The 21,963-nt window shown below is 46.5% G+C and overlaps 1 protein-coding gene across 20 annotated transcripts in view; it reads left to right on the top strand.

Moving 5' to 3' along the window:
- macf1a (microtubule actin crosslinking factor 1a) overlaps positions 1–21,963 on the top strand; it is a 219,256-nt gene that overhangs the window by 146,720 nt on the left and 50,573 nt on the right. For 18 of the 20 annotated variants that reach the window (XM_068710875.1, XM_068710874.1, XM_068710873.1 and 15 more), the window contains 22 exons: positions 5–184; positions 277–450; positions 658–825; positions 1,718–1,909; positions 1,995–2,168; positions 2,405–2,528; positions 2,648–2,847; positions 2,956–3,273; positions 3,425–3,591; positions 5,089–5,245; positions 5,391–5,502; positions 6,409–6,471; positions 6,913–7,151; positions 8,083–8,212; positions 9,635–9,834; positions 10,134–10,361; positions 10,461–10,737; positions 11,063–11,661; positions 11,754–11,942; positions 12,031–12,237; positions 13,737–14,054; positions 14,176–14,358. In XM_068710875.1, coding sequence (XP_068566976.1) covers positions 5–184; positions 277–450; positions 658–825; positions 1,718–1,909; positions 1,995–2,168; positions 2,405–2,528; positions 2,648–2,847; positions 2,956–3,273; positions 3,425–3,591; positions 5,089–5,245; positions 5,391–5,502; positions 6,409–6,471; positions 6,913–7,151; positions 8,083–8,212; positions 9,635–9,834; positions 10,134–10,361; positions 10,461–10,737; positions 11,063–11,661; positions 11,754–11,942; positions 12,031–12,237; positions 13,737–14,054; positions 14,176–14,358 — 4,599 coding nt within the window. The remainder of the gene's footprint in view (positions 1–4; positions 185–276; positions 451–657; positions 826–1,717; positions 1,910–1,994; positions 2,169–2,404; positions 2,529–2,647; positions 2,848–2,955; positions 3,274–3,424; positions 3,592–5,088; positions 5,246–5,390; positions 5,503–6,408; positions 6,472–6,912; positions 7,152–8,082; positions 8,213–9,634; positions 9,835–10,133; positions 10,362–10,460; positions 10,738–11,062; positions 11,662–11,753; positions 11,943–12,030; positions 12,238–13,736; positions 14,055–14,175; positions 14,359–21,963) is intronic. The other 2 variants (XM_068710876.1, XM_068710863.1) reach the window with 1 other exon arrangement.

The following is a 21,963-nucleotide window of genomic DNA, read 5'->3' as shown; positions in this document are numbered from 1 at the left end:
CCAGGCGAAGGCTGTGGAGGACCTCCAGGAGACCCAGGGCCAGATAGACTCTCTGCTGAACGAGTTGTCCTCCCCCAACCAACCAGGCAGGAGAGCAGTTGGATCCGGAGTGGCTCAAGATTTCACCGATGCGCAGTTCTCACAGCCAGAGGGCGCTGTGATGTCACACACAGAGGCGCTGCAGGTTTGGAACCTCCGCTCTACGCGCAGCACATTGCTGACTTAAAAAGGCCTAACAACGTTACAAAGTTCCTGACCTTTCGATCTCTCTCCCAGGCGGAGCTTCAGCAGCTCCAGTCTCAACAGGCCCAGCTTCTTCAGATCGCACAGTCGACCCGCTCCCTTCTGGACCAGCCGGACTCCACTGTGCCTCCTGAAGAGAAGCAACGTCTCCGGGCCGCCCTGGACCAGCTGCAGGCCCAGCACCAGGACCGGCTGCAGAGCTGCCAGGTACTCAAAATGAATACAGATGTGTGTTAAGTCAGCAGCAAGGCCTCCTGACCTGCCTTATGAGCTGATGTGTGATATTTGGACCTTTATGTCATTGCAAATTGGATGCCAGTGACAGTCTCTGGGTTTCATCTTTAATATGCTAGGGTTTTTCCTGGTATTTTCTTATAGCTACCTGACTCTAACTGTTGTGACATTTTCTTCCAGGACCGTCTGAGGAAGTCTGAGGCTCTGAAGGATGAGCTGACAAAGTTCCTCCAAGAACATGGAAGTTTAGGTGCCTGGCTGGAACAAAATGAACAGGAACTGCATTCCCTGGCGGAAGGAGAAACAGACGCACAAGGACTGAAGGGCAGACTGGACGAGCACAGAAAGGTACACTTGTTAATAACATAACGGACGTTTTTCTATTTAATGTTTAATGTTATTCATTCACCTTTTTTAATATTTACATTCTAACAAACTCAGACAATCACAAACATGAGTGTGTGTGTGTTTATCGTTCCCATTTAACAATCTGCAGATTGTCCACAAGAGGGAGCAGTTCAGTCATGTCAGACCAAATTTTAAGATCAGCATGATATATAGAGACGTGTCAATGTTGCCACCCAGGAAAAACAAATGAATAGCAGCACCGGTATAAAATCTGGATTGAACCGTAACCTGTCCGTCCCTCTCCAAAGAAAGTAGGACACGCCCCTGGAACAGTGTGAACTCTGCCCAGTGCTGAGACCACCACTTACATTTTGCCGGTTTAAAATGTATCCAAAAAAACCTTGGACACATGTAAACGTTCAGCAGCTATACAAAATATTTAATATCGGCTGTTTTAAAGGTGCAATGTGCAGGTTAGGAAGATTATCCATTGCCTCCAAATGGTTCTCAACATGGCGACAGCTGAGCCGGTCGGATCAAAGCTAATGGTGCTGATAACGCAAACTATGACGACGGTGCTGAATATGTCAACAAACTGACTTCCCATGCTCGGTTTGCATCCATCCATACCCCCTGACATGCCCTGATTTACACTCTCACTGTCACACTCTCATCTGGGAGCCACTGAGAAACTCCACTGAAGCAGTTTGGGATAATTGTCCTTTTTTTAAAAGTCCCTTGAGATGACATTTGCTATGTTTTATATCTTTAATACTTTCCATTAACACTCAGGTCTTAGTAATTATTATTATTATTATTTTCCACTGGACATACTGCACACGTCTGCGTGAATTTGTCCCCAACTGACCTGTAAACGTATCTGTATTTCCAGCTGGCTGAGGATGTGATTTGCCACAAGGCGGACCTGCGCTTTGTTTCCATCTCGGGTCAGAAGGTTCTGGACTCTGTCCAAGGAGCTCTGGAGCAAGTCGGCGGTTCAGACCCGGCCCTGGACAGCACCAAGCAGCTGGTAACTGACAAGCTGCAGGATGCCAACCACAGATACACAAGCCTGCACACCAAGGTGAGGGATACTAGAATTTCTTAGTTATCGTATTTCTGTCTTGAATTTACACACACGCATTGAAACTCTCTGTCGGTGCGTGCAGTCAACAGATTTGGGCGGCCGTTTGTCCGGCCTGTTGGAGCGGTACCAGCAGTACCAGGATGAGGTCGTCTCCGTCCACTCTTGGCTGAGCGCTCAGGAACAGAACCAAAGCATAGCCAAGCCCAGCGGGGAGACGGACCCCCAGAACCTGCAGGACACACTACGACAAGTACAGGTGAAGCACAGATCACAAACATGATCATAAACACAGGGTGAAGGAAGAAAGGAAGAAAGGGAGCACGACTTTCAGAGTGTGGAAAAATCTTTTTCCGGCCAATGCGTTCTGACCCAAAAAAAGTAAATGATTAAGGAAATGAACGTCTGTAAAAAGGGGTTTAACACTATATTGGAAAGTGGAAATGTGGGAACCTTGTCTTTTTTTTGACTCCGGAGTGTGTCACCTGTCCTCAGCTGCTGCAGGACGAGCTGGCCGAGCGGTCGGTGCAGCTGGAGAAGGTGAAGAGAGCAGGAAGAGATCTGGTCAGCACGGACGAGTCTCCTTCCCTGAAAGCTGTTGACATCCTCTGTGCTGCAGGTAATATAACCCCCCCCCTTAGTCTTATCCCCAGACAGCTGCTCCTGAATGGGAGTTAAGCGGATGGAGTGATTTTAAAAAAAGGTAAGGTTTTATTTGGCCCCCCTCCTTCTTTCCAGATGGTTTAGAGAAGAGGTTTGGCTCCCTCTCTGCATCCGTGTCAGAACGGGCCGAGCAGCTGCAGACAGCTGTGGCCCAGTCCGTCAGCGTCCAGGAGGGCCTCAAGGGTCTGCTGAGCTGGCTGGAGAAACTGGTTCTGCATCCCGGACCGGTTGAACCCACAGCACAGGCCGTGCAAGACGCCATGACACAGAACCAGGTAGGAGTAAACCCAGAGGAAACGCTGCAGGTTGCTGTTGACACGTCACATTTAGGAATCAAAATATTTACTGGAGTTTGCATTCTAAGTCTCCTCATCTTTCCCCAGAAACTTCGCCAGGAGCTGCTGTCCAGGCAGGGCAGCGTGGAGGCAACGCGAGATTCCATTTCCAAACTCGTCCAGAGCTCTGACGCCTCCACGGCCTCCGGCCTCCAGGGCGCTCTCAATGAACTGACTCAGCGCTACGCCGCAGCGCAGGCTAGCCAGGCCGAGAAGGAGGCTGAGCTCAAAGGGCTGTTGCCCAGGCTGGAGGGCTTCGAGCGGCTGGGGATAGACCTCCGGGCCTTCACCCAGAGCCGACTGAAGGCTCTGAGCCCGGCGGGCCAGCCGGACCGCAGCGTGGACGACTACAGGCAGACCATTGAGGTCAGCAGGGGTGTCAAATAGTTTTATATATTATTATATAGGTCATCTACAGTACGGTCTCACTTGAGTTGAATGATTTCAAGGTTTTAAGACCTCTTTAAGCCTCTCTGGTCATCAGTGGTCCATTCAACACTTTGGTCCTTTTTCTCAGGAGGTCAGGTCCGAACTGGAGCAGGAAGCCGGCCAGCTGAAGTCCTTCTGCAACCTCGGCACCGAGCTCAGCCAATCGAAAGCTTTCAACAACACTCGAAGCTTATTGGATAACGTCAAAGGAGTGTCTGATGAGTTCACCCAGCTGGAAGCCAATGTCAGCACAAGGTAAAAATGTTCACTGAACAGAGAAGTGCCTTTTTTAAATTAATGCAGCCTTAATTGTAAGTCTTAATAATTTTCATACCTTTTAGGCCTTTTTGGTCCCGGTTAACACCAAATCAATGTGCTGGTCTTCAACATGGTTGCTTTGCTTCAGTAGGAAATATCATTATTAATAATTAAGGTTACATATAGAACTGGCAGTAATAGGAATGATTAGCTTTAGAACAAAAGTTTTTATTAGACCTTTTTAATCCTTTTCTCATAAATTCGGCAGTGTACCATAACAGACACAAGGGGGCCCCAAATACTAAGCTGTTAGGATAGTAATCATTTGGCTGTATAGTTTTTGAAGTTGAAACATGATATGGGTCACTTCCAGTTCGACTGACAACAAACCAGATAACCTTTAGAGACAGAATACTAAGTTTTGATTGGATATGACAGGCCTGCTCACACCGGCTCTGCAGGACAGACCAAGCTGTTGGCATATTCCAAAATTTCTTTTCTAAATTTGTAGCCTTCCCGGAGCACCAGTTGCTATGCCGACCCCGTCTGACGTGGTATCAGTGAGCAGCCTCACTTGAGGCCCGTCAGAGCGGGGGGGCTGGGAATTTATAAATATCATCAGTCTGGTGCAGATTTATTGGATTACATTTCAGTTTAGTGAGCCAGTCATATCATAAATGGGAGTAGTTTTATGGACATATTTGAATATGTTCTGGGTGTCAGTAGCTTGTTATCTTAGTGACCTTGTTACACTCACAGAACACACTGTACATGATGTCGGGGATTATTCAGTGTGTTGACTGATGTTCCGCAACTGTTGGTTACTGTACAGTGTGTGTGTGTGTGTGTGTGTGTGTGTGTGTGTGTGTGTGTGTGTGTCTACTGTGTGTGTGTGTGTGTGTGTGTGTGTGTGTGTGTGTGTGTGTGTGTGTGTGTGTGTGAGCTGAGGAGCAGGCCGGAGGGTGCTAATATAAGCAGGCTGGACGCGGCTCATTGTCCGTCCTATAAACGGCCCGCTCAGATGTCTCCCAGCCTCCACTCCTGAGGGGGGAGAAAATAGCAGCGTGATAATGATACACCTCAAAGCCAGACGGCGGACTCCTCCGAGCTGTTTTGTCTACAGGCAGTCAGCACTTTTCCAGCCGGGGCTCGAGACGGATCACATACAAAGCGAGGGAGGTCAAGGCCGCGCTAACGCTGGCCAGAGTGGACCTTTAATTATCCCTGCTGATAGTGCTTTGAGTATTCTCATTCTTTCTTTCTTTAGAGAATATAATGTAAAAAATACCATAAGAGAGACCAAACGATTGCTTTCATTTGAATTGAAAACATAAAGATGTGACTTAAGCTGAATTGTCTCTGCTCTGTCCTCACCTCTTTTCCTCTCCCCCTTTCCTCATCTTTGTCCCCTCTTCATGCACCTCCTCCTCAACCGCGTCCTTCCTTCTCTGACTCTTCTTCACACCATCCTCTTCCTTCCCTGTCCCCTTGCAGGTTTGCTGCGATCCAGGCCTGTGAGCAGCAGCTGCTCCAGTTCCGCGGACTCTCTGGCTCCCTCTCCAGGTGGCTTCAGACGGGGCAGGACCAGCTGCCGTCCAAAGAGGCCAACCTCAACACAGAGGGCCTGCAGAGGAGAGTCCAGCAGCTCACGGTGGGTCTTGAAACAAAAGCTTTGCGTCTGCCGCTTTTTAACGTGAAGAAAAGGGAAACATTTAGGGAACACGCTGTTTGAATTCACTGACGATATAATGTGCTCTCAAAGCACCACGACTCAGCAAAATGCATTTTGCCTCCAGGACTTGTTGAATGACTGGGAGTCTCAGGGATCACGGGTTCAGGAGCTGAACAAGACGGGCTCAGAGCTGGAGACCCTCATCATCGACGTCACCGCTCCTCAGACCAAAACTGGTAAGAGACGCAGCCAAACCCGCCCTCAGTTTAAACCACTCATTTTCCTCATGAGAGCATTTCGGAAGTGATTTGAGAGTCAAAGATGATGTAGGCGGGTGGAAAAAGTCACCAAGGGGTTATGAAATGATTTGACCCGCGAGTAACACAGAAAATTAAAAACTGAGGATGAACACGTGGGCAGCATTAGTCTATAATTAGTAAACCTCATAAACATTATTTCACAGGTTTTCTCATCAGGACTTTTATCATTAGTTAAAAGTCCAATTTTACAATACAGAAAATGTACTTTTTTTGATTGTCACGATTGGATCAGAAAGGAAACCATTGCATAGGTTAAATTTGAAATATTACGCAAATTGATTGATTAAGCACTAATGTCCTTCCCTCTCTGTCAAGAAACCACGTTGCTCACTTAAAACACTGTGCAAAACATGAGCTGCCAAATGCAAAATATATTAATTATATTGGTATTTATTTATTTATTTTATTTAACACAACGAATATTAAAGAAAACATATTTGTTTCACCTCGCTGAGACGACATCCTTACCATAAGAACATTATTTTATGCGCAATTTTCTTTTTTTTCTTGTTATTTGTTTAGTGTTATTTCTCGTAAATTTACCATTTTAATCTCAGACAATATCCAGATTTTTCTAGTAAATTTCTGACTTTATTATTCTCTGAATATTCCCCCTGTCTCCTGGCTTTGTAATTTTTTTTTTATTTTATTTTTTACCTACTATCACAACGTCGTAGCTGTGGAATTCGTACAGAACTTAAATTGTGTCAGAATTTCAGAACGCATTAGAAAGTCACTGGCCCTGTTTTGTGTGCGACCATTGCTTGTGCGAGTGTATGTTGTGGTGCCACTGTCTCAGTCAGGTGTGTGTCTTTCTCCCAGGTGCTCCTCACATCAATGGCTCATCAGGTCCCAGCAGTGTGAATGGCATTCACACCTGTAAAGGTGAGCTCTCCCTCTAGCTCTCTCTCTGTCTCTCTTCTTATTTATTGCCTCCTGAAAATGAAAAATGAGTCTCTAAGATAACCCTAAGTTATCAGTTATATTGGTGTTGATGGTTTCTGGTCGCTTTGAGAGATTACTGCAGTGTTTCACTGTTTCCAGTCTTCTATACTGTCCTGTCTCTGTCAGCTGTATGTCTGTGCAAAACATCTGTCAGTGGCAAATTTATTGAATTAAAAAAAACATATTTTAACATCAGGATCTGCAGGACTTCCTTTATCTGGGCTGCCTAACTTTACTGGTTCATATTTCTGTTGACTTTACTGAACTTGCTTTACTTACCTGTTTTTTTTTTTAATTTTCTGAATCCGCCCCGCTGCTAATCTCTCTCCCATTTCGGTATTCACCCAGCAATTTCTCTCCGTTCTCTTCCTGTGCCCTCAGACCTGACGGAGCTCCAGGTAGCCGTGTCCGATGTGAACGGTCAATACGAGACGCTGGGCGGGGAGCTGAAGGAGCGCCTCGATCGCCAGAAGACCTCGCTGGAGCTGACGCAGAAGGCCAGGCAGGGCACCGACGAGCTCAAGAGCTGGCTGACGGACAGAGAGCACAGCCTGAAGCAGGGACAGACCGCCTCCCCCTCCAAGCCTGAGGCGGTACGCGCCCAGGCCCAGGAAAACAAGGTAGAGGACCGGGTCCATCTACAGGGCCTGTTTTATGACCCTTTCCCTACATGAGCATTGGTCACCTTTCCACCCATTTTCAGTTTTTATAGTACCCACATTGACACAAGCATATCTGCTGATATCTAAATTCACAAATCACAATGCTCATGTATTCATGAACCAATTAGGGCTCAAACCTTGACTGTGTGCCGTGGCTCAAATTCCAGTGAGCTGGAACGAGCTAGAAACATGAAACTCAGTCCAATAACTGGAAATGATGTGCAGGTCCTTCCCAGGAAATATGCGTCTAATTGGCATCAAGAGATGGCGCTGTAATTAACGCCCAAACATGTGTTTTTTGTAAAGGCCACGCCCCTCACACAAGTCCGACCGACTTAAAATTTGGTCCAAATATCCAGGTCAGCGTGCTCCACAGAAAAGCCTCTTGGACCTTTTGAAATGACTAAGTCAAGGCAAAAGCAGAAAATGGGTGGGGCATAGCACAAATCAGCCTAAATCAGAAATGTTTGGTCCAATCACTACGAAACTTACAGGATATGTTTCCTGACAATGTTGGACCATGTGTGTAGCACCAAACATGTGCATGTGTCTGGTGCTTATTTGGCCATAAATCAATTTTTTCAAACATCACCAAACTTGGTGAATGTTTTTAATCAAGCTGTCTAAAAGTATCCCCATAATGCTTTCCAAGAAATATGACTGGCGGGACTTTGAGAGTGTAATTAATGAAAGGCTGCATACAGTGTAATGATGAAACCAGTGTGTGATTGTTCTCACTCCTTTAGACGGAATGAAACCAGTTGACATGACGTCGCTCAGCTTCATGAAGCCTGGAAACAGCTCGCTGCTACATTTTGTTTGTGCTTCTCTTGTTGGGGTGTATTTAAGTTGTTTTCAGTTTATGTCCTGACCTCGCTTTCTTCTTAAGGCCCTGCTTTCAGAGCTGGCCGAGCACTCTGGGAAGGTGGAGGAGCTGAAGAGCACGCTGAGGAAGCTGATTGCTGACAATCCTGATTCTCCTGAGGCAGACACCTGGAGACAGCAGCTGCAAGAGATTGGTAGGTGCTGCAGATGACAAAAAAAAAAAATACATGAGGACGTATGACAAGATGATGAGACAGCCCTTTTCAACAAACTAGATTGATTACAGCTCTGTCTCAGATCACGCAGGTGCCAAAAGGCAAACACTGAAGTAGTAAAGGGGGGGGCTTAAAACTGAGAAACAAAGGAAACAAGAGTAGTCGCTGTTATTGTGGCGTGTTGCTGAAAACCTTTAAAAACAAAGTGGCACTGTGCCTCAGAATTTCGAATCGTTTCTTCTAAGAGATGGCGAGGAGCTGAGATCAATATTATCCAGGGAGAGAGTGGGAAGTGTTCCTGTCGGAGCTATTTGTTCACTCGCATACTTGATATTTATACTAGGGCCTCCTATGAGGTAACCAAGACAGAAATATTTAATATGAAATCCAAGAAGGGGGCCTTCATATTTCATATTTTATAATGCCTTTTCAGAGTCACGTGGACTGAATGCACACACACACACACACACACACACACACACACACACACACACACACACACACACACACACACACACACACACACACACACACACAAGCACTGAAGGATGCTCAGAACATGAGTTGGAGAGACAGAGAGGAGTCAGAGGAGGGACAAAGGATGAAGATTGTTTTGTTAGTTTTTTTCCACTGTGCTATAATAGGACTTTAAAGGTGCATTGTGTAATACTTGGCCACATGCTCCAAACAAATACGTGGCAGCATTTCACCTCTACTGCTGGGTCCATAAAATCTAATTTTACAGTCTTCATTTATATATAAATATAGCCATCTACTTACTAACAGCAGGGCAATAATACACAATTCAACTGTTGAAACCCTGACAGCTGGTAAAAATAATACTGCTATCTTCTAATCTTCACGTGTGGTGTCGGTCTAAGTTGTGTTTACTGACCCAGGCAGTACAGTCTGTGTATGCTTTGATAGTTTGTTTTACAAACGGGAAACAGCTGTCCACCCTCCTCCCGGAGAAGTAGCCTCCTGGTGGCGGCGAGGATGAAATGAAAAAACGAGTCGTCTTCTGTTTCTGCCACTTTGGTTTTAATCCAACAAATAAGCTATCAAAACGTACACGGACCCTTGACCTCCAATGTGACCGACGAGCCCTCGGGGCAGCTCTACTTCTCCGTCCTCTCACGATGGACCGAGGACAGACTGGACGCTACAGCGACTCACTGTCGCCTCTTCAGTTACAAGTGGTATTACAAGACGGGACGGGTTGGACACATTGCACCTTTTAATGTTGGACAACTTCAAAAGCAATGGAAGGAGACGAGACTGTAACGTGTAACAATGAATACACTTCATGACGACCTGTTTCCAAAAACATATATACGCATTCATCAACATTTTGTGTTCCTCCCACTCACCAACAAGCCTCTATTGGTCATATTCCTCCAGACTCCCGCTGGCAGACGGCCAATCAGACCGCGGCCCAGAGGCAGACGGAGCTGGAGACGTGTGCCGACAGGCTGGGCAGCTTTGCCTCGGCGGCGGCCCAGCTGGGCCCGTGGCTGAGGGAGAAGGAGCTGATGATGAGCGTGTTGGGGCCGCTGAGCATCGACCCCAACATGCTCAACACGCAGAAGCAACAAGCACAGGTGTGTGAGAGACAGTAGACGCTACAGAAAATCCATCATGAGGAGAAATACATGAAAAGAAAACCACAGAATAATGAAAACAGCTACTGTGTATTAATACGTTTCTTGCACTGTAAATACAAATATATACACTTTCCGTTAATTTATTAGATTCATTTATTAGATATTATACATATTTTAAGGCTTGGTATATTTAAGACTTACATGCTACAATTTAAATTCCAAATCACTATATAATATTTAACCCCTAACTCGATATTTAAGTTCCTGATTAACCGAAATAATCCTCTTTCTTCAAGTTCATGCTGCGAGAGTTCGAGACCAGGCATCCACAGTTTGACCAGCTGACCCAGTCCGCAGAGGGGATCCTCTCCCAGACCGACGACTCTGCTCAGGACCCCAAGGACCTGGCGGAGGTGCGGTCCGAGCTGGGCTCTATCACCCAGCAGTGGGAGGACCTCACAAACCGACTGACCCAGAGATCGAACCACATCGACCAGGCCCAAGGAACCAGCGGGCGGTACCAGGTGAGTCTAGTCTAGATTGGTTGTATGGCGTCGCATTAAACCGTCACCATGACGGTGTCATCTTCTAACCCTCGCCCTCCTCTTCCTCCTCCGGCTCAGGCCTTGCTCCGAGAGCTCTCCTCCAGCGTTTCTGCTCTGGCCGAGAGGCTGGACGGTCAGGCCTCGCTGAGCGCCCAACCCGAGGCGCTGAAACGGCGCCTGCAGGAAACCGGAGAGATCCGCTCGGAGCTCGAGAGACGGCGCACCGAGCTGGCCGAGGCCGAGCGGCTCTGCAGCGAGCTGAGCACCATCGTGGCCGAACCATACTTGAAGGAAGAGCTGAGTAAACGACTGGAGAGTGTCAGCGGGCCGCTGAAGAACTTGGAGGAGCGTGCAGGTTTGTGGACTTTATGAGGTTTATATAGTAAGTGTGCAAAATGAGGGCTCTGGTATATTTGTATTATACTTAATTTATATGCCGATAGTGTTCTCCAGAGAGATAATGGTTCACTTTGATGAATTAAGGTTTGATGTAGTCGAACAATATTCCGTTTCAAATGTAATCCCTCTTTAGCTGTAATGGGAATATTGTTTGGATTACAAGTACACAACGAGCAAGTCAGCTAAAATAAATATAACAAAAACTCCCTAAATCCTATTTGTTTGAACTAGTTTTTCAGTGTTTACGTTTGTAATCCCTCATGCTTTTCTCTCTCCTCTAGCCGACGGCCTGTCTCAGCTCCAGGCCGCCCTGTCGTCCACGCAGCAGTTCCAGCAGATGTTCGAGGAGTTACGCTCCTGGCTCGACAAGCGGGCCGATCCCAGAGAGTCCCCAAGCGACTCTCTGCCCTGTCAGCCGGAGGCCGTCCGCTCCCTGCTGGCGCAGACGGACGACCTCCAGCGCGCGGTCGCCAGCCAGCGAGGTTCCTACGAGCTGATTCAAGCCGAGGGGGCGTCGCTGCTCGCCACCCTCCCCGCGGGCGGAGACGAGCGGTCCGCCCTGCAGTCCCGCCTTGCCGCCCTGAAGCAGGACTGGGAGGGGCTGAACCAGGGGATCTCGGAGCGAGAGAGCAGGCTGAAGACCACGCTGAGCAAAGCGGAAGCCTACCAGCAGCACAAGGCCGAGCTCATACCGTGGTTAGCGGAGTGCGACCAGAAAGACGGGGAGATCCAGCCGTCGCTGGACTCTGCGGCCCTGGACGAAGCCTTGCAGAAGGCCCGGGGTCTGGCACTGGACCTCGAAAGACGACAACCTCTTCTCGAGGCCTTCAATACTGCAGCAGATCAGCTGCTGGAACAATGCTGCATCGGGGAGGAGGAGGTATGCAGTTTTCAGACTTTCTACTCTCAGTAAATCATTTTTATATTATTTTTATGCTTGTGGAATTATATGTATATTTTTTTTTTCTGAAGGTACGAGATGAGAAGGCCCAGCTGAACCGCAGAGTGGACGGACTGGGCGAGAGGCTCCACAACCGCACCTCCCAGCTGGAGGAGCTGACGGGCCGCCTGAAGGAGTTTGAAGAGGGCCGGCAGGCTGCAGAGAGGAGGCTGGAGGCCGCCAAGCACCAGATTGAAGTCCAGGAGGCTCTGGGACCACAGGTACTGTGAAACATTGTCCTCATGTCACTTTTATTGTTCTTTTAAAAAGAAGTCGATGGCAATTCATGTTTACCTCTCTCCCCTTCAGGCATGCAGTGCTAAGAGTCTGGAGCGGCTGAGAAGTCAGCAGGAGAGTCTGAGGTCCCTGAAGCCTCAGGTGGTCTACCTCAGAGACCTGGCCCAGGGGCTGGTACAGGACGCACCCCAGACGCTGGGAGGCAGCACCGAGGGGGCACAGAGGCTTCAGGAGCAGGCCAGAGACACAGAGAGAGAGTATGAGGGCGTAACTGACAAGGTGAGGAGCATTTTTCTATTTACTATTGGAAAGTACTGCAGCGGTCCTTCCATTGCATTGCATTCAACCGGGACATACTACGACTTGACCTTTGACCCTCACACTTATATAAAGGGCTTCAGGAATAAGTCCAAAAAAACATAAAATGCTTTTTTTGCACTTCCGGTTCCCTCGTCTCAAAGTCGATGTGTTTTTGAATGTGTTTTTGGTTTGATGCCTAAAATAAGGTCTGTGGTGAACACAAGCTGAAGACATTTTAACGTTTTGTTCTCCAACGTAAAATACCCCTCTCACCAATCTTAAAGCTTTTATGTGTCTTAAAAAAAGATCATCTTGCTGAAGTATCACTTATTTTCTGCAATAATCAAACAGAAATATCCCATTGGCTTTTGGTCGAGGCAACCAGTGTCATGCTAACTGCGCAATGGATTGTGGGTCAGAATAGTCAGAAAAGCATGCCGGCTTGCATACTGCAAAATGCACCTGATGCAGAAGGACACCGGGTTTTTTTGCATACTGCATTTGACACGAAATATTTTTTCTGGCATACTAAATAGTGTGGTAGGGTGAGTATTGGTCATGAACAGAGACCTTTTTTTTAATAATAAAAATGTCTTTCTGGTAAATGCTCAAGGCTGTTAGGCCACATGTTCTTAGGGGGGCTTAGCAGACAAGTGTCGTAGAGCTGAGAGAACGCAGAGCAAGCGTAGCTGACAGAAGAGTTTCGGCCATTTGAGTTACAGTCGTCGTATATGGTCATTGTGGACGTTCAACACTTTATCACAGTTTGAAATGTAAACCAGAGCTTTGTGAATTCAGCACCCACAGCGTCGCATCTATTTTCTGCAATCCAGCTCCCCGATGTTCCATTTAAGGTTACAGCCATCACAGGAACTCTCACTTTCACTGTCTATAAAACAACTGGACTACTATTATTCACTGAGATGTTTTTATTTATTTTTTTAAAATATTGATCGGATGTCGTTGCTGCAGAGATGATGCAGATCACCCTCCTCTTAGATAATGCTTCTACTGTCTCTTTCTTGCACATTAGACCATCTTTTTTTACTTGCCGTTGTGTTGCAGCATCCTCTGATCGGTCACACGTTACTCGGTTTCCGGTGATTTGCTCCGTTCACACAGGCTCCTCTGTGTTTGATTAGTTGACCTTTTGTATATCACAGAAATGGCACCACTGTCCTCCTTTCATCGTAAATGTCTGCTTTCTTTGGCCACTCGACAAACGTGACTTGACGTGTGACATATTGCGACTTCACTCCAAAAATGTTTCCAAAAGTGGACCTGCTAAGTCATGATTTCAGATTTGATACCTTGTTTTTTAAAAGTTTTTCAGTTTTTTCTTTCGGATTCAGTCTGACACCTTGAATAAAAATGATTCTATGCCTTTCAGAGGTTTCATTTTGTGAATTTTTGTATGTACTTTATGATGATGCACACATTAACTTGGCTTTTCCCTCTCGCTCTCTTTCCTCCGTCAGATCGAGCAGTGCTGCTCGTCCCTGGAGTCCCGGCTGCAGGGCGTCGGCGAGGTTCAGTCCCACGTGCGCGACGTGTTCTCGCGCATCGCCGACCTTGATGACGAGCTGGACTCCCTCAGCCCCGTCGGACGCGACGCGGACTCCCTGGCCTCCCAGGCTGATGCCCTGAAGGGCTTCCTGTCCCGTCTGGCCGACCTCAAGGCGGAGCTGGAGGGTCACACGTCGGACTGCACCACCATGCTGCGGCGGGAAGGCTCCTCCCCCGACCTCCTGGCTCTCAGGAGGGAGTCGGAGGCTCTGAGCCGCCAGGCGGGCAAGGTGAGGGGTGGAGGAAGACGATGACGATGGCGGTGGCATCGTTCAGCGCAGCTCCTTTTATGTGATGTAAAAGTTAAATCAGTTTCATCTAGTTACGAGTTCCTTTATTTCTGTACTCCAGCTGAGCGAGCGCGGTCAGGCCAGGTTGGACCAGATCGAGGACGCGGCTGAGAGGGTCCGGGAGTTCTACAGGCTGGTAGCCGAGCTGCAAGGCCTGCTGGGAAGGGCCGAAGACGGGCTGAACTCTCAGGGCATGGTCGGCACAGAGGTGGAGATGATCAAACAGCAGCTGCAGGAGTTTAAGGTAGGCTGGACTTCTTCTTGCTGGTCACCTACACGGGTGTAAATGTGGTGTATATGGATACAAGTGTGTGAAGTGGCAGAGGTCCCGTAGAAGAAGATATCACTGTGCGTTGAGGCTGGTCGGAGAATCTGATTGAAATCTGAAGTCCCTCTTTCCGAATGATTCCGCTTGGATTGGTTTTCCTGTTCTCATTGGCTGAGGCAGCCATAATATCCGCCTCATTGTGTGACATGAGTCTCTAACTGAACTCAGGGGGTGAAAAGGTCGTATGTGCTTGTGTCCACATTCTCCTCTTTTCCCATCATGCCACTGAATGTTACTTGCTCAGATGAACAGAAAACTCTCAGTGTAACATGTGTTCTCTGTGCGCGTGCGTCCTGAAGAGTTACATTCAATATTTGTGATGTGTCTGTACCATCCTCTTCTCTTGCTCATACCTCTAGAGACCATGAGGTAATGGTGTGTGTGTTTAGGTGTGTGTGTGTGTGTGTGTGTGTGTGTTTAGGTCTGTGTGTGTGTGTGTGTGTGTGTGTGAGAGAGAGAGAGCGAGGACTCTCGTGGTGTGTCAGGAGTCAGTGATTATGATCAGTCACACACATGAAATGCCTGATCACGCTGCTGGATCATGAAGCTTTTCTTTCCTCTATAGGACAGTTGAGATGCTCGTTTCTATTTGATGATTATTATAAAGTACCTGTTTGAGGACCAGAAATGCTGTTCATATTTTCATACAGGATATAGAGTTGTCCTCTTTTTAAAGCAGCAAAGTGGACATAAACGCATCAATGCTAGAAAGGCCGTGTTTACGGACTCACTTGAACATATATATAATTGCATGTGTTGTTATGCTTCACATGAATTCCTGGTTTGTTTCCGTCTTGTGATATTTAAGCATGAAGACCTGAACGACTGTAGTTTGTTTCTGCATTAAAGAGGAATTCCTCTTTCCCATGTAGACGTCCATCGTAGCCGACCTCAGGAATGCGCTTTGCTGGCACCTCCATTGTATTTCATTGCTTGCTTTATGGGCACAGACCTCTCTTTCAGTCTTCACTACTGTCATTAAAGAGCACATTTTTCTCACCATGATGTAACATCCTGTCCACTTTAGAAAACCAGTCCCCCCGCACAACCGGCACACCAGAAGGTCCTGTTATTTCCTTTCAAACGATCGATGAGTCATTTGATAGGACAGCTAATAGTTTACACGCCTTTGAAAAATTAAGCAGGATTCTGCTCGTCCTGTGGACAGTTATCGGCTCCACTGTTGAGATGTGTGGGTGGATCAAAGGACGTGCTTCTTTCCACTCCGTGAGATCATTTTTTCTCCCGGTTCTCTTCATCCTCATCTCGACTCTCTTCTTTTTTCTCTCGTCTTAATTTGATTATTTGGATATTGAGGGAAACCTCTTCATTGCCTTTACATCTCTTTCTTGACCTACTAACCTCTCTGCGTCTGCTTGTTTCTTCTTCATCGCAGTCATCTGTTTCTGGGTCCCCCCCCCCCCTCCCCTCGGCGGTGCCTTAATGAGAGCAAGCCGAGTAATTGTGTGGCAGAGAACAAACAGACGGAGGAGATAAAGAGGTGTTGAAAGAGGGAAAGACAGACGAGGGTGAGAGAGAAAGAGATTCAGAGAGAGAGAAGCTAAATAGGTTACACTTGAAAAATGAGAGCCAGATCAGAAAGAGAGTATGAAGCAGCTCTGTGTATTTTGTCTGGTGGACAGTTAATTGAATCAAGCGGGTTTACAGGTGCACTAACAATCTGCTTTAAGAAATATATCAGTCAACACGTTTACATGATTCTAAGAGATTCACATGTATTTTTCCCGGATATAAACCACTTCATAGGGAACAATTTTAATATCAAACCAAAGGAACTCGAAGCGGCTTCTTCAGTTTTCTTTCTGATCCCTGCATTGATTTTAGAGTAATTTGTATTTTGGACAAGAATCTGTGGCATCTTAAATGATTAAATAAATAAACCTAAGAAAACTAGAGGAACCTGAACGGATAAAGAGAGATAAAAGGGAATATAACCGGTGGCAATAAATATCTGAAAAAATAAATAACTACAGTAGATCAACTTTCTTTAGTAATTAAATAACTCATCAGTGCGGGGGAGCAAACTGTTTTTTTGACCGCAGTGAAAATGTTGTTTTTGAAAGCCTAAATGCCAACTAATGAGGATAATATTAAAATATTTAGTTCGATAAAAATGTAAATTTTTTTTACTTGAATTGGAAATGTTTCGCGATCCGAACCCGGATAAGCGGACGAAGATGAAGGATGAAGAAATGTTTGGATCACACAAGTCTGCATTATGATGAAGCTCTAACTATTCAGTACATCCTTTCGGTTTAGTTTTATTTTCATGCATGGTTAAGAATAATAAAAGAAGGCATTGCTGAGCCCAGACAGAATAAGATGAATGTAGGTGTTAATCATATTATCCTTGCACTGATTAACATTTTCCTCCATTAACGCTGTGAAGACTGGCTCACCGAGGTGCAGGCTGTGTGGAGGGTAGAATGTTCAATAGCTGCTGTCTGCAGGGTTTATAGAGCATGGAGAAATGGTCTGTCACTCTATCTGGGGGGTTAGAGGGATATTTATAGGAGGACAACACAGGGAAGGGGACATATTGTTGAGAATAAGACAGAAAAATACGAGTCAAACGGAGAGAACGACGGCCGGTCGTCATGGAGAGCAGGATGCTCAGAGAGAGATAATGGGAAAGAGGGGAGGCAGTGTCCTCTCTCACCCTTTTTTTTACTATACCATCACTCCATATTCACTCCATATTGTAGCACATATTTGCCTCTGTCCTAAAAAAGCTGTGAATATCTCTCCCCCCCCCCCGTCCTGCTTTGTTTCCACCTCCCTCTACCTTCAACCCCCCCCCTTTTTCTTTTTCTGTAACCGATCCAGCTCGGGCTCATTTTCAAACCTAAACATGTCTGTCTGGCTCCAAAACACACCAGGCCACCCTCTCTCCTCACCCCTCCCCTCCCCCACCAGACCCCATTCCCAATCCAGAGGGATGATGTCATGCCAATGCTTAGAAAGACAGCCTGAGGGGGCTCAGGACGGTGTGTGTGTGTGTGTGTGTGTGTGTGTGTGTGTGTGTGTGTGTGTGTGTGTGTGTGTGTGTGTGTGTGTGTGTGTGTGTGTTGGGGGGTTATGGGCGGAGGTTAGCCATGGAATAAGGGGTCATGGGAGCGGGAGGTGATGTAGTCAGATTATTGTTTAAACTTTCCAACGGTGATCTCACAGAGAATTACTGGGTCAACGAGAGAGAGAGAGAGAGAGAGAGAGAGAGAGAGAGAGAGAGCGCAGTCTTCTGCTGTCTGCTTCTTCTTTAGAAGCATTCCTGTCAGAAATAAGCATTCGTTCATAAAACTATACGTATATGTAAATAAAACCTTTTAGGTATAAAACCTCAATTAGTTTTTGGTACCAACCGGAATGCGTTGTGTGTAGGATTTGGCGGCATCAAGCGGCGAGGTTAGCAGATTGCAATCGACTGAGACGTCTGTGGCCGACCAGGCAGCAACCTCCGGTTCTGCCATCAGGGGGCGACTCCTCTGGTTGTATAGAAGTCTATGAGAAAATGACTCTACTTCTCTCTTGATTTATTCCCTCAGTCAACATTGTAAACATGAGTTTATGGTCTCAATCTCCAGTTTCAAGTCTTCTTCAATACAGCGTGATGTTCATTTAGTAAATTATGATCCATTTAGAGTCAAATAGACCATAAAGCAGGTTATGATTTAGGGCGGGGCTACTGTGATTGACAGGTCGCTGCCTCTACCAGAGCCGTATCCGGCGGCTCGACGTCACTCTTCCACATTCCAAATAGGGTAACTACCTTTAATTTCTGCCAATAGATCCTCCCTAAATGCTACACACTGGCCCTTTTAAGCTAAGTTATTGTACAGCTGCTGGTGTTCAGACATTTTACATTTGAAAAAGTTTTAAAAAGTTCTCACATTTAAAGAAAGCGTTCAAAGCGGATCAAAACGATGCAGCCTGGTTCGCTGTCAGAATATTGCTATTTACCACGTACATGTTTATACATGGCCGTCCTGTCTGCACATATGTGCTACTGTGGAATCTGTTTGTATTTAGGGTTGCTCTGCGGGCCGTGGAGAGGTGTGTGTGTGTGTGTGTGTGTGTGTGTGTGTGTGTGTGTGTGTGTGTGTGTGTGTGTGTGTGTGTGTGTGTGTGTGTGTGTGTGTGTGTGTGTGTGTGTGTGTGTGTGTGCATGCACCCTGCATAACAGGATGCCTCTGATTCCAGTCTTTTTTGGGGTGCAATCTAGAATCTCAGCTGTCTCCTCACCCCACCCTCACACACAAATACACACACACACACACACACACGTTAAGGTGTGGCATCAACATCCCCCTGCATGCCCCTGGCTCCCTCCGTCCCTAAGCAGCTGACATAGTCTCGGCGTGGGATGAGAACACACACACACCCACACACACACACACACACACATGCGTGCTAGTGTTGTAGCAGAGGGGGGCTGCGAGGCTCTAAACCCGAAGCTGCAGATGGACATTCCTGTGAAGGGCTGGTTAGTCTGGGTGACAGCAGAACAGGAGGCCCGAGTGTGTCTTCATGCACACACGTTTGTGAAAATCCCTGTCCTAAATCACGACCGCCCGCCTCCTGCTGTCTTCACCCCCCCCACACACACACACACACACACACACACACACACACACACACACACACCTTTCACCTCCTCCTCTTCTATCGTGTTATCCTACCATAGTCTCCACCTCACCATCCCGTAGTCTTCCCTCCTCTGTGAGCCTGTGACTCACTGTCCTTCCCCGCACCGACTGTGTCAGCAGCTATTTAATGATGGGAGCAGAAGTGAAGCAGCGCACTGGTCCTCTCTGGCTCCATGCTGTGCCGCTGGAACGTCTCCTAATTTTCACCTATAGAGCTGCCTACGCATTTAAATCTTAATAATTAGCAGTTAGGAAGACAAAAATAGACATGTTGATGGTATAGCTTGTCTAGAAACACTACTCTGTTACTTATCAAATAATGTTTTTATAGAAACCCATGTAATGTAGCCCACATTGTGTTGAGCCCAAATTTAATGTGGGTGAGTCTGAGACCCTCAGCCATACTTCTGCTCAGATCTGGAAATCATGAATCATTGGAGACGGGGTCACGCTGCATGTCCATCGTCTGGTATGTTAATGCACCAGAGTCTAAATGAAAATGTTTAATCTGAGACGCATTTTATGTCGATTAAAACCCATCAATATTCCAGCTGTTGTGGTTTTATGGGCCTTCTGCTTCACAGAAATCTGCTCTTCACTTGTCGTACTAAATAAGTAGACTTTCTCCAAACCACATGATGAAACTGACCACTAGGACACGTGTGAAACAAAAATAAACGCGGTCGGAGCAAGTTAAGTCCAAGTCTTTTTACACAGTTCATTCAGACCGTACCGAATGGGGGCCAGGTCGACCCGTTTTCCGCCGTTAGCAGCCATGTTGGCTTCCCTAAGTCAGGAGAGTTCAGTGTGTCAGAACCCAGTAACCCTCCCATGACTCCCCTGCTAATCCAAGTCATACGTCATCTGGAACGGCAGCGCTGTTCACTGGCTCTTTGGATATTTCCTGCACTACTTTCTGTCGTTCTGTTCTCTTTCTGTCTGTTAGTGTGTGTGTGTGTGTGTGTGTGTGTGTGTGTGTGTGTGTGAGTGAGTGTGTGTACACATCTAAGTGCATGACCCTTGCTGTATTTCTGTCTGCGTGTTTTCATTTAGTGCCTCTAAGGGACCGATGGGATCACTCTAACATCATTTCTCTAATCATATAAACGGATTCGTCCGGCCAAACTTTCCTGTAACCTACTGGCGCACACACACACACACACACACACACACACACACACACACACACACCTTTCTGTCTGTGTCAGTGACTGATCGAGAAAGTGAGTGATTGTTATGACTTGGGCTTCTGGGATTGTGTGTGTGTGTGTGTGTGTGTGTGTGTGTGTGTGTGTGTGTGTGTGTGTGTGTGTGTGTGTGTGTGTGTGTGTGTGTGTGTGTGTGTGTGTGTGTGTGTGTGTGTGTAACATCTTACCCTTTCCACTAGCAGGTTCTGTATTGTTTCAGCTGTTGTGAATTAGAGAGGCATGCCTCGGCCTCTCCCTCTCCTTCTTTTCCTACTTTCCTTCTCGCAGTTCATTGAAATCCTTTGTACTCTCCGGAGGTGACAAATATTAAAAAGTCACATCCAATATGATTTTTATACAACCATTCTATTTTCAGAATACTAAGCCAATAAAATGCATCGTTCAACCTTAAACAAAATAATATCGTAGGTAAAAAGGAAAAATCAAGATTCACTTTCTGAACACATTTGTGTGGAGTTGTATAAATATAGGCTACTAAAAAATACTCATTTCTTATGTATAAAATATAATTTGGAATAAACAACTCAACCTTTTATATCGCACAAGCGACATCATACCAAGTAACAAACATCTAATAATAAACATGCGGTAAACAAGACGCCGTTATGGGACAAATGCTACGTATAGTTCATGTTTTCCTCAAGACACAGTTGAGCTCAACGTTTACCGTGGTGGTTTTTTGTCTCTGCTAGGCGAAGCCTGTGGGGAGATAATGTGTCTTGTCGTCTGTGCATGTGTGTCTGTCTGTCCGCAGCTAGTCTCACATACCACAGGACTCATCAGCCTGATATTTGTGCTTGTGTATGACTGTACGCTCTCGTGGTTGTGGTGATTCACATTTTTTCATTGACTGTTTTTATACCGTCACGGACTGGTTACTCCCCGCTCCTCTTAACCGCTCGGTATTTGGCCACCAGTGATCAACAACTGCTCCAGTAGCATTTCTGGGGATCGGTTAGGCCAAAAACAAACCTTAGGTAGTCTGTTGCAGGCCGGTTTGTCTCATTACCTGATATGTTATGATTAGTGCTAGGCAAGTTAACTCCCAGCACTAGTTATGATCCATTAAAGTTTGGCACGATATGAGATGAATAAATCCCCCTTTTTGTTGTCTTTGCTGCCATCTTTGACTGTAAGGTAGCTGGGAGGGACAATTGAGTGAGATTCAACGCTTCTTTTTTTTTGAGGAGAGAGGGAGACGCACCTGGCGGAGGTCTGCACTCTACGGATTGCACTTTTCTAGTTTTTACTGGGGATGATTGCCTACGTCATGGTTGACCCGTCTGCTGATTTATGGCGACACACAGTATGATACATAATGAATGAAGATGTGTAAATAATGAATGCTGAGTAAATACTGACAGAGACTTTTGAAGCTGCATTGGACTCCAGAGGTGGTGCAAGATTCCCGGTGAGGAGGAGAAGCAGGTGGATGTGTGGGAGGTGGAGGAGCCTCAAAGAAAAAAGGAAGGGGAGGTTTTGTGTGCGTGCGTGTGCGTGTGTGTGTGTGTGTGTGTGGGAGAGAGGTCACCGAGAGAAAGAAGAGAGGAGAAGCCTATTTTTACCACACTAAAACTCCCCAAATGGTGTGAACCACCGCGGAGAATTGACCTCCAAAGTGTTAATAATGTGGAAAGTCCTTCCTGCAT

The sequence above is a fragment of the Cebidichthys violaceus genome, unplaced genomic scaffold (genome assembly GCF_023349555.1).
Source record: "Cebidichthys violaceus isolate CVI_PGR_0920_01 unplaced genomic scaffold, fCebVio1.0.p SCAF_16, whole genome shotgun sequence".
NCBI lineage: Eukaryota > Metazoa > Chordata > Actinopteri > Perciformes > Stichaeidae > Cebidichthys > Cebidichthys violaceus.
The sequence above is the reverse complement of the archived record's forward strand: the minus strand, read 5'-3'. Positions and strand labels throughout refer to the sequence as shown.